The 13,993-nt window shown below is 43.4% G+C and overlaps 1 protein-coding gene across 1 annotated transcript in view; it reads left to right on the forward strand.

Annotated features, from left to right (window-relative positions):
- Positions 1–523: 523 nt before the first annotated feature.
- The window catches only part of LOC120918701 (ubiquitin carboxyl-terminal hydrolase CYLD-like), a 42,337-nt gene continuing 28,867 nt past the window's right edge, over positions 524–13,993 (forward strand). Inside the window, exons 1-3 of the mRNA XM_040330398.1 lie at positions 524–659; positions 2,141–2,574; positions 11,330–11,456. Coding sequence (XP_040186332.1) covers positions 629–659; positions 2,141–2,574; positions 11,330–11,456 — 592 coding nt within the window. The 5' untranslated portion in view covers positions 524–628. The remainder of the gene's footprint in view (positions 660–2,140; positions 2,575–11,329; positions 11,457–13,993) is intronic.

The following is a 13,993-nucleotide window of genomic DNA, read 5'->3' on the forward strand; positions in this document are numbered from 1 at the left end:
CTATCTAACTATCTATCTATCTTTGTATATCTATCTCTGCAGATCTATCTATCTATCTATCTATCTATCTATCTATCTATCTATTTATCTATCTATCCATCTATCTATCTATATATCTCTGTAGATCTATCTATCTATCTATCTATCTATCTATCTATCTATCTATATATCTATCTCTGTAGATCTATCTATCTATCTATCTATCTATCTATCTATCTATCTATCTATCTATCTATCTATCTCTGTAGATCTATCTATCTATCTATCTATCTATCTATCTATCTATCTATCTATCTATCTATCTCTGTAGATCTATCTATCTATCTATCTATCTATCTATCTATCTATCTATCTCTGTAGATCTATCTATCTATCTATCTATCTATCTATCTATCTATCTATCTATCTATCTATCTATCTCTGTAGATCTATCTATCTTTATCTATCTCTATCTATCTATCTATCTATCTATCTATCTATCTATCTATCTCTGTAGATCTATCTATCTATGCTGTGCTTATCCCTTTCCTACCCTAATCACATAATATTTTATAATAAATGATGGGTGGATCTCATAGGTTGTTGCCTGTCATACTTGCCGTATAAATACAACTGTTGCACAGCAGTAATGACAGTGACAGAAGAGACTGGTTGGTCAGGTGAGTTACAAATTGAATACAACAGAGAGATTCTTATTGCTTAGATGTCTTAACCCTGCAGGTGAACTAACATCTAATTGAATGATATGGTATTTAGATACTCTACAAGTAAAAGTCCAGTTGTAAGTAGGATTTTTCTCCCTTTTTGTCTGTTAAATATACTATTGAAATAGTTTATATATTACTGTAAATAAAAAAAACTGTTGTCAGGTAGCAGAGATCCCAGTTCACTTCTGTGGACAACAGTACATCTCCCCTCTATGTTATGGAGATGACAAGAGAGAGGATGTGATCTGTAGCCCTTTTACACAATGTCTGTCTTGGAATGGCTTTTAGCGGGAAGCTTTAAAAAAAAAAAAAAGAAAAAGAAAACTCATGCCTAGGACTAGTAAGCTGCAATATATTACAATTTGTAGATATATATATATATATATATATATATATATATATATATATATATATATATATATATATACATACACACACACAAAAAAAAGGAAAATATTGCAGATTACTAGTCCTAGGCATAATATTTCTTATTATTCAAAGCTTAATTTTTAAATACTTATATACATTTTATATTTATTTATCTTTTAGTTTATTTATTTATATTTAGTGGCCGCCCAGATTCAGAAAGATTAGCGTATCTTTCTGCGGGCGTAACGCATCTCATATGCGCTACGCCGCCGTAACTCAGTCAGGCGAGTAGTGTATTCTGAAAGATCTTGATGTGGGCGTGTTTTATTTAAATTACTTGTGACCCCACGTAATTGACGTTTATTACGAACGGCGCATGCGCCGTCCGTGAACGTTTCCAAGTAATGCTTTCGACGTGAACGTAACTTACGTACAGCCCTATTCGCGAACGACTTACGCAAACAAATTAAAATACGACGCTGTTCGTACGTTTCCGACGTCCATACCTAACATGACTTACCCCTGAGGGGTAACTTTACGCCGGAAAAAGCCTTACGTAAACAACGTAAAAAAATGCGCCGGGCGTATGTACGTTTGTGAATCTGCGTTTCTACCTAATTTGCATATTCCTCGCGTAAATCTACGGAAGCGCCACCTAGCGGCCAGCGTAAATATGCAACTAAGATACGACGGTGTAAGAGGCTTACGCCAGTCGGATCTTAGCAAAATTCCGGCGTATCTTGTTTTCTGAATACAGAAAAAAGATACGCCGGCGCATCCTAGAAGTTACGCGGCGTATCAATAGCTACGCCAGCGTAACTTCGTTCTGAATCCGGGCTATTATATTTATATAGTATTAATACAAATGAAGAAAAAAAAATCTTAAATTATATTTAAATAAGCTTTAAATATATTTAAATATCTTTCAAGATTATATTTCTTCGTTTAAGATTTTTTTTGAATTTTTTTTTTTTCCACTTAGAAAAAAGGCCAGGCCCTACATGCAATTTAGTAAATAGACAGTTTTTAATCCATCTTAAATAATAAATTCATTATACTTCCAGGTACCACAACAATGACCAACATGAATCCAGCACCTAAGCCTCGGAAGCCATTTATTGTCCTGAGAGAGTTTACGACTGGCAAGCACAAAGTGGCCCCGGGGTCCATAGGTTTCTTCCTAGACGGTGAACAAACTCGTGGGCGTATCCTGGATCTGCCATCCCGCCCAGAAGTATCTGTTAGGAGGAATGCTGTGCATGTTCTGGGAAGGAGAGACTCCGCCTTCTTGTATGGGATTGGGTCACTACCACGGCGGCTTCATCTCCTCTCCAGTGATAAGTTATTTGCTGCTGTGTGCGGATTACAAGTTAGTGATGTCATCAGAGTCAGATACCAAGGTTATGCCGCAGTGGGAGTGGCCACCGCTATCTGGGAACTTTCTGCTAAATCAGGACTCTGTGAACTTACCAAGTTATTGATAGAAGTGCAGTTACTGGTGAGTAAATGGTATAAGCATTCATATCAAGTAATTCACATGTAATTAAATGTATTAGCTTGTACAGTGTGTATTACAGTGTATGTGGACACAGTTTCACAGTTTGTTACATACACTATATTGTCAAAAGTATTGGGACGCCTGCCTTTACACGCACATGAACATTAATGGCATCCCAGTCTTAAGGCTCATACACACGGTAGGACATCCAACAAAATTTCCCTTGGATTTTTGTCCTAATTGATTTGTCCGATCACACCCATAGCATACACACGCTCGGACTTTTCTGCAAACTTTTCTAACACTTTCCCAACATCACATGGTTTTACTTGCTCTTTACCGCCACCCTTTGGTTAACTTCTGCTATTGTTGGTTGAGTTTAACATTGGTTCTGAGCATGCGCATTTGTACTTTGTCCAAAAGTGTACAACTTTTCGGAACAGAAAGTTGGTCCGTTCACAGACCCAACTTTTTGTCCGATTGAAGCCAAAAAAGTTGGTCCGATGGAACGTACACACGGTCGGACAAATACGAAAAGTGCCGGATTTTGAAGTTGGTTGGGCAAAAGTCCGACCGTGTGTATGGGGCTTTAGTCCGTAGTGTTCAATATTGAGTTGGCCCACCCTTTGCAGCTATAACAGCTTCAACTCTGAGGTCAGGCACTGATGTTGGACGAGAAGACTTGGCTCACAGTCTCGCAGTCCCACCCCAAACTCGCTCATCCATGTCTTTATGGACCTTGCTTTGTGCACTGGTCCAAATCATTTTTATTTAGTAGAGGGGGGATTATGGTAAGGTGTTGGTTTTCAGGGGTTGGGCGTGGCCCCTTAGTTCCAGTGAAGGTACCTCTTAAGGCGTCAGCATACAAGACATTTTGGACAATTTTATGCTCCCAACTTTGTGGGAACAGTTTGAGGATGGCCCCTTACTGTTCCAACATGACTGCGCACCAGCGCACAAAGCAAGGAAGTGGGAGCGGGTACCTGTCAAAAACAGGTACCCGCTCCTTTCCCAAAAGGTGCCAAATGTGGCACTGGAGGGGGGAGAAGGCAAATTAACAGAGCTTTTGGGTGGAGCTCCGCTTTAAGTAAATTAGCTGATGGATCATCAGTATTCCTTAAGTCCCTGCTGAACCGACATACAGTTCAGACCAAAAGTTTGGACACACCTTCTCATTCAAAGAGTTTTCTTTATTTTCATGACTATGAAAATTGTAGATTCACACTGAAGGCATCAAAACTATGAATTAACACATGTGGAATTATACATAACAAAAAAGTGTGAAACAACTGAAAATATATTTCATATTCTAGGTTCTTCAAAGTAGCCACCTTTTGCTTTGACTACTGCTTGGCACACTCTTGGCATTCTCTTGATGAGCTTCAAGAGGTAGTCACCTGGCGCAGCATCCCATCACTCTCCTTCTTGGTCAAATTGCCCTTACACAGCCTGGAGGTGTGTTTGGGGTCATTGTCCTGTTGAAAAATAAATGATGGTCCAACTAAACGCAAACTGAATTGAATAGCATGCCGCTGCAAGATGCTGTGGTAGCCATGCTGGTTCAGTATGCCTTCAATTTTGATTAAATCCCCAACAGTGTCACCAGCAAAGCACCCCCACACCATCACACCTCCTCCTCCATGCTTCACGGTGGGAACCAGGCATGTAGAGTCCATCCGTTCACCTTTTCTGCGTCGCACAAAGACACGGGGGTTGGAACCAAAGATCTCTGGTTTGGACTCATCAGACCAAAGCACAGATTTCCACTGGTCTAATGTCCATTCCTTGTGTTCTTTAGCCCAAATAAGTCTCTTCTGCTTGTTGCCTTTCTTTAGCAGTGGTTTCCTAGCAGATATTCTACCATGAATGCCTGATTCACACAGTCTCCTATTACCAGTTCTAGAGATGTGTCTGCTGCAAAAGGTGGCTACTTTGAAGAACCTAGAATATGAAATATAAGTTTCACACTTTTTTGTTATGTATAATTCCACATGTGTTAGTTCATAGTTTTGATGCCTTCAGTGTGAATCTATAATTTTAATAGTCATGAAAATAAAGAAAACTCTTTGAATGAGAAGGTGTGTCTGTACTGTAGATTCGAACCATGTATGGGGAGGTGATTGTACCCAAGTCGATCCATCGATCGACTTGGGTACAACCAGCATATCAGATTTTTAGGATGCGATTATAGCCAGTAGCCACTAGCAATAATCTCCATGAAGAGATGGCTCCCCGTGCCCCCCACCGGGAGAACACAATAGCTCCATAGGAGGGATTCCCCCATCAACACTGACTGGATTGATGGGGGAATCGATCTATGGTTGCAGAAAAGGAACTTGTATCATCCATGACCTGCCTTAAAGTCAGCCATTTTTACATTTTGTTTTCGATATAGTAAAAAGATTAGAAGGATTGGAAAGCTGCTTGTTCCTCCTATAACATAGTATTAGAAGAGCAACCTTTTACATACAGATTAAATGCTGTAATTTCCCATGAATTCTGTGATCAATCAACTTCTTCTATACTTAAACGTATCTCAGTTTATTGCTTTATATTACCTTACTAGAGCTTAGCAATGGCCATGGTATACTAGACTAGAGGATGGCCTACATCAGGGGTGCCCAAACTTTTGAAGAACGAGGGCCACTTATGCAACTTGGTAACCAGTCAAGGGCCACAATGAGCGGAGCGGGCGGATGACAGGTCACGGCTACTCTATAGGCCCTCTGATCCGCCCAGATGAAAGGGGACAAATTCCCTTCTGTTTTTCGGATTGGAGGTAGGCGGGCGTAAACAAACATCTGTCGCTCTATAGAGGTGAATTGAGGGTCCCATTTGGTCGGGCTGATCATGTGAAAAGGGCCTAATACTGCTTTCACACTGATGTGCTGCAGTTTACCCACACCGTGGGTGCAGCGTAGTGCACCTGCGTCTATCCTGCGGTTTAGCTGAACTTTACCATAGACACCACCTGTGGCAAAATCCAGGGCTGTAGAGGAAGCATCGGCTTATGGGGCTGTGCTCCACAGCCGCTTTCTTCCTCTACCACCAGCTTCATTCACAACATGGATGCTGTGGTATGGTGGGTCGGCAACCTGCGATCTGGGCTTGCCAACCCACCATTTCAGAGCAGGAGGTCGCGGGCCACATCAGAGGGCTCCGCGGGCCACTGGTTGGCCACCCCTGGCCTACATAAAGACTCTACACCCAACTGGATCTCTTACCTCTGACAGAGTCCAGCATCCTTCAACCTTGTTTCCTTAGCAGGTTTCCAAGTTTAACCAGGACAGAAAGTGAGAAAAAAATATTTTATTACAGTAGGGGGGAACTGCACTTTTGTCAACTTTTTATTGCCATCTGTGTCACTGTAGGAGATTCCCCTTTGCTTCCTGTCCCTGAGTCAAGAAGTGAGGTAGAAACCTACAGAATGTGGATGCAGACAGTGATAATAAAGACTAGACAGGGGTTCTAGGGGTTTGGGTAGAGCAGAGAGGGATTACTGTAGAACGAACACCTGTGAGGTTTTTATTGCTGTCTGTGACTTCATTGGGAAGACTCACCCTCTATATTTGTCCTGATGACCCTCATCACCAAGAGTAAAAGTGAAAGATAATCCCAAGTTTTTACTAGAACAGGAATAGAAGGGAATTCTTCCAATTGGGACACTAGTTCTGGTGACAACTAGGGATTTCTCTCACTTCGGAGGGATTTCTTCTCACTTCCTGTTTTGCCTATGGAACAGGAAATGAAGAGAAATCTCCTCAATGGGACAGAGATGGCAAGAATGACAGTGGTTATAATCCTTCCTTTGTCTATCCAGGCCCAGATTTCCTACAAGGCCTCCGAGGCCAGGCCTCGGGGCGGCAGCGACATGGAGTCCCCCGACGCCCGGAACATACAGTTAAGGGCGGTAAGTTGCTTTCTAGCAGGACTAAATGTAGTGTGGGGGAATCCGCTTGCTCGTTAACAAGTGATTGCCGCAATGTTGCCGAAATCACTTGTAAAATGTGTGCTGCCGTCCGTCCTCCCCTCCCCCCCCCCACATACCTCTCTCTGCTGGCTCTGTCTTCGGAACTCTGTCGAGTCTGTCTCCTGTCCCTGCCGCCGATGTACACAGTGAGAGGAGTGGGCTGTGCTCTTCCCATCTCAATTGAGACAGGAGTTCTAGCACAGTGCAAGGACTCCTGTTTTGGAGGTGACAGGGTCAATAAAGAGAACCTGTCACCTCCAATTGCTATCACACAGTGAATTGTTTTCTCCTGTGTGATAGCAATAAAGTTAAGTGAAACAAATTTGATAAAAAAATTAAATAAAAAAATAATAAGAAATAAAAATTAAATTAATAAAATAAACAAGTAATTTAAAAGTAAAGAATAAGAAAAATAATATTAAAAATAATAAGAAAATTATACAAAAAAAAAAAGTAAACGACAAGCTACAAAATAAAAAAAGTGATAAAAAAGTAAAAAAAAAAAAGAATAAGAAAAATATTTGAACTAACCGTGCCGCCCCTGCCATCCAGTTGCCATTCTCCATTGATTGGGGGGGGGTTTGGTTGGCAGATAGGGGGTGCATTGCGGAACCTGGCCTTGGGGCGGCAGGGAGAGCAAATCCAGCCCTGAGTCTATCCAAAAAATAATAATGTTTTTGACTTTAAAACAAATTCATAGGTATGGATAGAAATCTGGTTCTCTTCTCCACATTTTCTGCTTGTACCGCTTACATCAGCCTTACTGGACAGAGGTCCATCATGTAATCCAGAAATTCACTGATCGTGAGCTACCTGCGCTCTTTGTTCTGAACCACCACCGATTCTCGAGTAAGACCTGCAGACGTTCCATTTTATCCCTCCTGATTGCAGCGCCAAAGGGCTGTATTCCACTGTTTTGGAAACAGATGCAGGCACCGTCTATAGTCGCTTTGCTGAAAAAAGTAGTTGAAATTAATGAGATGGAGGACCTGGTGGCCACGGAGAAGGTTTGTCTATTCTGGGAAAGTAAAAACTTGAATTAAACCCCCTCACTGGGCGTGTGCTCTGGTGGGTCTCTGGGTTCTGTCGGTTTGGTGGTACAGCTGGTTCCCTTTTCTATCCCTCCCTTACCTTCTCTTTGTCCTTCCCCTGAACATTACAATACCTCTTAAACAGGATCATGCTTACATACTTACATTTTTTATTGAATAATTTTTCCATTCTTCAGTGTTAGAAACATTTATACAGTACAACAAAAATTTAGTGCTTTAGTGCAGCAAACACAGAAAGTTAATATTTCTTTATTGGTACAAATATTAAAATACAATGTCAAAATAAGGAAAAAAAATTAAGTGCTGTTTAAAATATGAGCTCTGGTATCAGTAACCCCAAATAATCCAATCAATAATGTTCTGAAATAACACAAGTAAGAGTGATGTATGGGAATTTCCAAAAAAGATTCCCGCTTAGAAGGATCCAACGCGTTTCGAACCTGCTAAAAATAACATCCTCAGGGGGATTAGGACATCTAGATTTGAAGCATATATTGTTATAGCAAATACAAAATAACAATGTGACAGTATGTACTATTAGGTAGATTCACGTAGGGGCGCCTAACTTTAGGGCGGCCTAGCCTAGTCTTTTTAGGCTACACCGCCGCAAATTAGTTAGGCTAGTAGTGATTCTTAAACCACTTACCTGCTAATTTTCGGCGGCGTAGCCTAAAATGAGCGGGCGTAAGCGCGCCTAATTCAAATGACTTGGAGGGGGGCGTGTTGTATGGAAATGAGGCTTGACCTCAAGTTTTTTGACGTTTTTTGACACTGCGCATGCACCGGGCGACTAAATTTCCCAGTGCGCATTGCGGCTAAGTAGACCGTACAGGCCTATTGATTTCGACGTGTACGTAAACGACGTAAATCCCGATTCGCAGAAACGACTTGCGCAAACAACGTAAAAAATTCGAACCTCGCGGCGGGAACGGCGGCCATACTTAACATTGTTATTCCACCTCATAGGTGGAATAACTTTAGGCGGCCTATCACTTACGGAAACAACGTTAATCGACTGCGGCGGGCTCGCGTTCGTTCGGGAATCGTCGTAAATGCTCATTTACATCATCTACGCCGGCCGCAATGGAAGCGCCACCTAGCGGTAAGCCAAAACATTGCAATCTAAAATAGGACGGCGCAAGCCGTCCTATCTTAGATATGTTTAAGTGTATCTCTGTTAGAGAATACACTTAAACATAGGTCGGCTTAGATTCAGAGTTAGGTCGGCTTATCTGTAGATAAGCCGGCCTGACTCTTTGTGAATCTACCTATATGTTCCTTATTGGTTAGATATTAGGTATCGTATCTTACAAAGTGGGAGATTGAACACCAACCAGAGCATACTGAAACCAAAAATTCAGAACTGTTTCCCAGCTTACATATTTGTGGAGGCAGGGAAGTGGCCCCTCTATGGCCCACAGGGGACCATGTGTGTACACATTGGAGGGGGGGGGGGGACAACACAGAAGACAAGGCACATCTACAATCAAAGAAGTATAAGATATCCATGTGTATGTACACACAAGGGTTGGTGTGTGTAAAGCAGTACTGTAAAATGGTCTAAGCTTACCAAACTTAAGACGGTATTGAAATGAAAATTCTAGCAGAATAGTATGCCAATGAGAGGTCTGGCTATGTGTGGCAGGAGATTATGCAAGTGTATATAGGTCTAATGTTATATCTGCAAAATATCCATAAATATAGGACGGTGTAAGGATCTACACTATATTGCCAAAAGTATTGGGACGCCTGCCTTTACACGCACATGAACTTTAATGGCATCCCAGTCTTAGTCTGTAGGGTTCAATATTGAGTTGGCCCACCCTTTGCAGCTCTAGCAGCTTCAAGTCTTCTGGGAAGACTGTCCACAAGGTCTGGGGTTGTGTCTATGGGAATGTTTGACCATTCTTCCAGAAGCGCATTTGTGAGGTAAAGCCCTTATGTAGACGAGAAGGCCTGACTCGCAGTCACGACACTAATTCATCCAAAAGGTGTTCAATCGGGTTGAGGTCAGGACTCTGTACAGGCCAGTCAAGTTCCTTCACTCCAAACTCGCTCATCCATGTCTTTATGCACCTTGTTTTATGCACTGGTGTGCAGCCATGTTGGAACAGGAAGGGGCCATCCCCAAACTGTTCCCACAAAGTTGGGAGGATGAAATTGTCCAAAATGTCTTGGTATGCTGATGCCTTAAGAGTTCCCTTCACTGGAACTAAGGGGCCAGACCCAACCCCTGAAAAACAACCATAATCGCCACTCCACCAAATGATTTGGACCAATGCACAAAGCAAGGTCCATGAAGACATGGATGAGCTAGATTAGGTTCGAGGAACTTGACAGGCCTGCACAGAATCCTGACCTCAACCGTTAGAACACCTTTGGGATGAATTAGAGTGGAGACTGCGAACCAGGCCTTCTCACCAAACATCAGTGCCTGACCTCACAAATGCGCTTCTGGAAGAATGGTCAAACATTCCCATAGACACACTCCTAAACCTTGTGGACAGTCTTCCCAGAAGAGTTGAAGCTGTTATAGCAGCAAAGGGTGGGCCAGCTCAATATTGAACCCTACAGGCTAAGACTAGGATGCCATTAAAGTTCATGTGCGTGTAAAGGCAGGTGTCAAAATACTTTTGGCAATATAGTGTAGGTGCACTCTGTCCTCTATGCTAAGGGGGGGCTCCTACATGCTGCCAACACTGGATCAGCATCATGGCATGGGGGAGACATCATGCATCTTAGCCGGCGGTGCATCATCGGGAGGCCATGCATGAATCTGATGATATCACAAGGGAACATGGTGTTGCTGGACCCAAGCAGTGTCTGCAGAGAAGAGGACCTCAGCTAGACAACGCCTGATCCGCTAGGTGGGTGAATATCTGAACTGAGGACAACCCTAGGTCATGTAAGCAGGAAAAAAATAAAATATGGGGGGGGGGGGGTGAAGTTCCACTTTACCAGTTGTCACTGGAACAGGTATCCTCCTTGGAAATTGTTCCTCTAGTTTGGTTTCTGTGGCAACTGAAAAGCTTTCATCTTCCCCACTTTCCATCCCATTAACAACAGTTACCATGACAAATTGTGAGTGTGGATTCTCCCTCCGAGGGGAAAGAAAGCAACAAGGACATGGCATAGGTTCTTTAAAGTGATTGTAGAGTTTTTTTTTAAAATAACAAATATGTTATACTTACCTGTTCAATGGTTTTGCATAGAGAACCAGCTCTACTGGGGTCCCCTGCCAACTAACTTGGCTCCTCCTCTTCTCCAAGTGCCCCATAGCAAGCCATTTGCTCGTTCGGGCTCAATCCCGAGCTGGACTGTGTGTGTCTACAGATACACACACCCAGGTATGGCCCCGCCCTTCACTTCCTTCTCACTGCATTTGACTGACAGCAGCAGGAGCCAATGGCTGTTGAGTCTCCTGTGAGAAGAGAGAAAGTGGAGAAGAGCTGCTGAAGATGGGCACAGCGCTGGATTGAGATAAGGCTCAGGTAAGTGTTTAAAGAAGGGCTATGAGAATACAGTAAGGTAAAAAAAAAATTGCCTTTAGAACCTGGTTAATTCTAGAACCCAGAATTTAAAAAAAAAAAGGTTTAGGGTGGAGTTCTACTTTACTTTATTCCTGGTCTTCGTTTAAAATCACTAGATTGTTGGATTTTCTATATTGATATACTGTATTGTATGACCACCTATTAATACGTTGACACGTATGACACCTATTATTATGTTGCAGGATGGGGAGTGCTTAAGTAATGTCACACCACTGTTAAAGATTGATGCTGGTGAAGTTCTGGCCGTCAGCTCTAGTGTACAGCGCCATCCACAGTACAGAGACTTTGGACACAGACTGGATGAGAAAGGTGAGTTTGATTGTTAGTTTATAGTAATGCTATGAAGAAATGCTATACATTGCTAATATTGACATACTATATATAATATTTATTACCGTATATACTCGAGTATAAGCCGATCCGAGTATAAGCTGAGGACCTAATTTTACCTCAAAAAAACTGGGAAAACGTATTGACTTGAGTATAAGCCTAGGTGGTGAGAATGCAGCAGTTACTGTAAGCGGAAAAGAGGGTCAACAATGTCCATTTGCACGTCTCACTGTGCCCATTGCAACCTCACTGTGCCATACCTCACTGTGCCCATTGCAATCTCACTGTGGTAACCTCACTGTGCCAATTGTCACTGTGCCCATCCTTACTGTGCCAATCCTCATTGTGCCCATTGCAATCTCACTGTGCCACCTCACTGTGCCAATTGTCACTGTGCCCATCCTCACTGTGCCAATCCTCACTGTCTCCATTGTCACTGTGCCCATTGCAGTCTCACTGTGCCATACCTCACTGTGCCCATTGCAGTCTCACTGTGCCCATTGCAGTCTCACTGTGCCATACCTCACTGTGCCCATTGCAGTCTCACTGTGCCCGAGTACCTGAATTCTTGACAGGCGTCCATTTTTTTAAAAGTCGCGGCTTCCTCCTGGCGTTCCGTTCCGTGATAGGCATTTGAAACTCTGTTCCGCCTATCACGGAGGTCCTCTCATCCTCGGACTCAGTTTCCCAGCAGACACCGTGTTCAGTGTTTTTTGCAAATCACGGACATTCTTTCATCCTCGGACAAGAGGACGTCCATGATTGGCGGAACACTGAACACAGTGTCTGCTGGGAAACTGTCCGAGGATGAGAGGACCTCCGTGATAGGCAGAACATAGTGTTAAATGCCTATCACGCAACTGAACGCCAGGAGGAAGCCGCGACTTTTAAAAAAATGGGGTACACTGACTCGAGTATAAGGCGAGGGGGGTATTTTCAGACCTAAAAAAAGGGCTGAAAAACTCAGCTTATACTCGAGTATATACGGTACTTAAAGGTTAACTCCACTTTTGTGGCGAAAAAAAATATTGCAATAAAAAAATATATATATAGCATATACAATTGGGACAAAAGCCATATTGTAATTATTGTTATTAAAAATTACATTTCCTTTTCAATCTGCAGCGCTGTAACTTTCTGCAAAATTTAGTGCAATATGGCAATATGAGGCCTCGTACCGGATTTTGGTCTGATGGTTGTACACACCATCAAACCAAAATCCCCGCGGACAGGATACGCGGTGACGTGGCCACGCCGGACAGTGGACAATGTCAGTAGGGCAGTGGATGATGCCAGTAGGGCAGTGGACAATGTCAGTAACGCAGTTGACAATGTCAGTAGGGCAGTGGACGATGTCAGTAGGGCAGAGATTGGTGTCAGTAGTTTTTTTTTTTTATTATAACTTTTGTCCCACTTTTGAGACAGGGAAAAGGACTGAGGACAGAGATTCCCCTGCCTCTTTCTCTTCATCCAAGCAGCAGGGGAAATCTGTACATTACAACATGATTAGGGTGTACCCAGGCACACGTGGCACACCCTGTGCTCACGCCTATGAGTGTAGGTGCACTCTGTCCTCTATGCTGGGGGTGGACCTGCATGCTGCCTACCCTGGATCAGCATAATGGCATGGGCGAGACATCATGCATCTTAGCCCCAGAGCTTCAATGGTTGTTATGGTGGAACTGCATGCTGCCTACCCTGGATCAGCATCATGGCATGGGCGAGACATCATGCATCTTAGCCCCAGAGCTTCAATGGTTGTTATGGTGGAACTGCATGCTGCCTACCCTGGATCAGCATCATGGCATGGGCGAGACATCATGCATCTTAGCCCCAGAGCTTCAATGGTTGTTATGGTGCTGGTAGCAGCCCACATCATGAAGCTGATTCAGGGCAAACTGTGTCCAGTATTCGCGTCACTCCAGGAGAACCCAAACAGCACCCCAGGGTGTCACAGCATGCCAGCTGAGAGATGCTGCTCTAAAATAAGGATTACCTTAAAGGGGTGGTTCACCCTAAAAACTACTTTTTCTTATTCCACTGCCCCCCCACATTACAATACGATTAAGGCTCTTATTATTTTTTCTCATGCTGTACATACCTTAGTACAGCATATTCACCCGTGCATCCGTGTTGCGAGTCCCGCGGGAGTGGTCCCGCGGGAGTGGGCGTTCCTCACATGCTGGTGATTGACGTTTTGCCCAAAAACGAGCTCCCCCCTGTCGCGTAAGCTGCGTCACGGTTGGCGAAAGGAGCCGAACGGCGAGTCGGCGCTATACTGCGCATGCGCATCGCCGTTCGGCTCCTTTCGCCAATCGGCTTACGCGACGGGGGGGAGCTCGTTTTTGGGCAAAACGTCAATCACCAGCATGTGAGGAACGCCCACTCCCGCGGGACTCGCAACCCGGGTGAATATGCTGTACTAAGGTATGTACAGCATGAAAAAAATAATAAGAGCCTTAATCGTATTGTAATGTGGGGGGGCAGTGGAATAAGAAAAAGTAGTTTTTAGGGTG

Source organism: Rana temporaria, chromosome 12, assembly GCF_905171775.1.
Source record: "Rana temporaria chromosome 12, aRanTem1.1, whole genome shotgun sequence".
NCBI classification, from domain to species: Eukaryota; Metazoa; Chordata; class Amphibia; order Anura; family Ranidae; genus Rana; species Rana temporaria.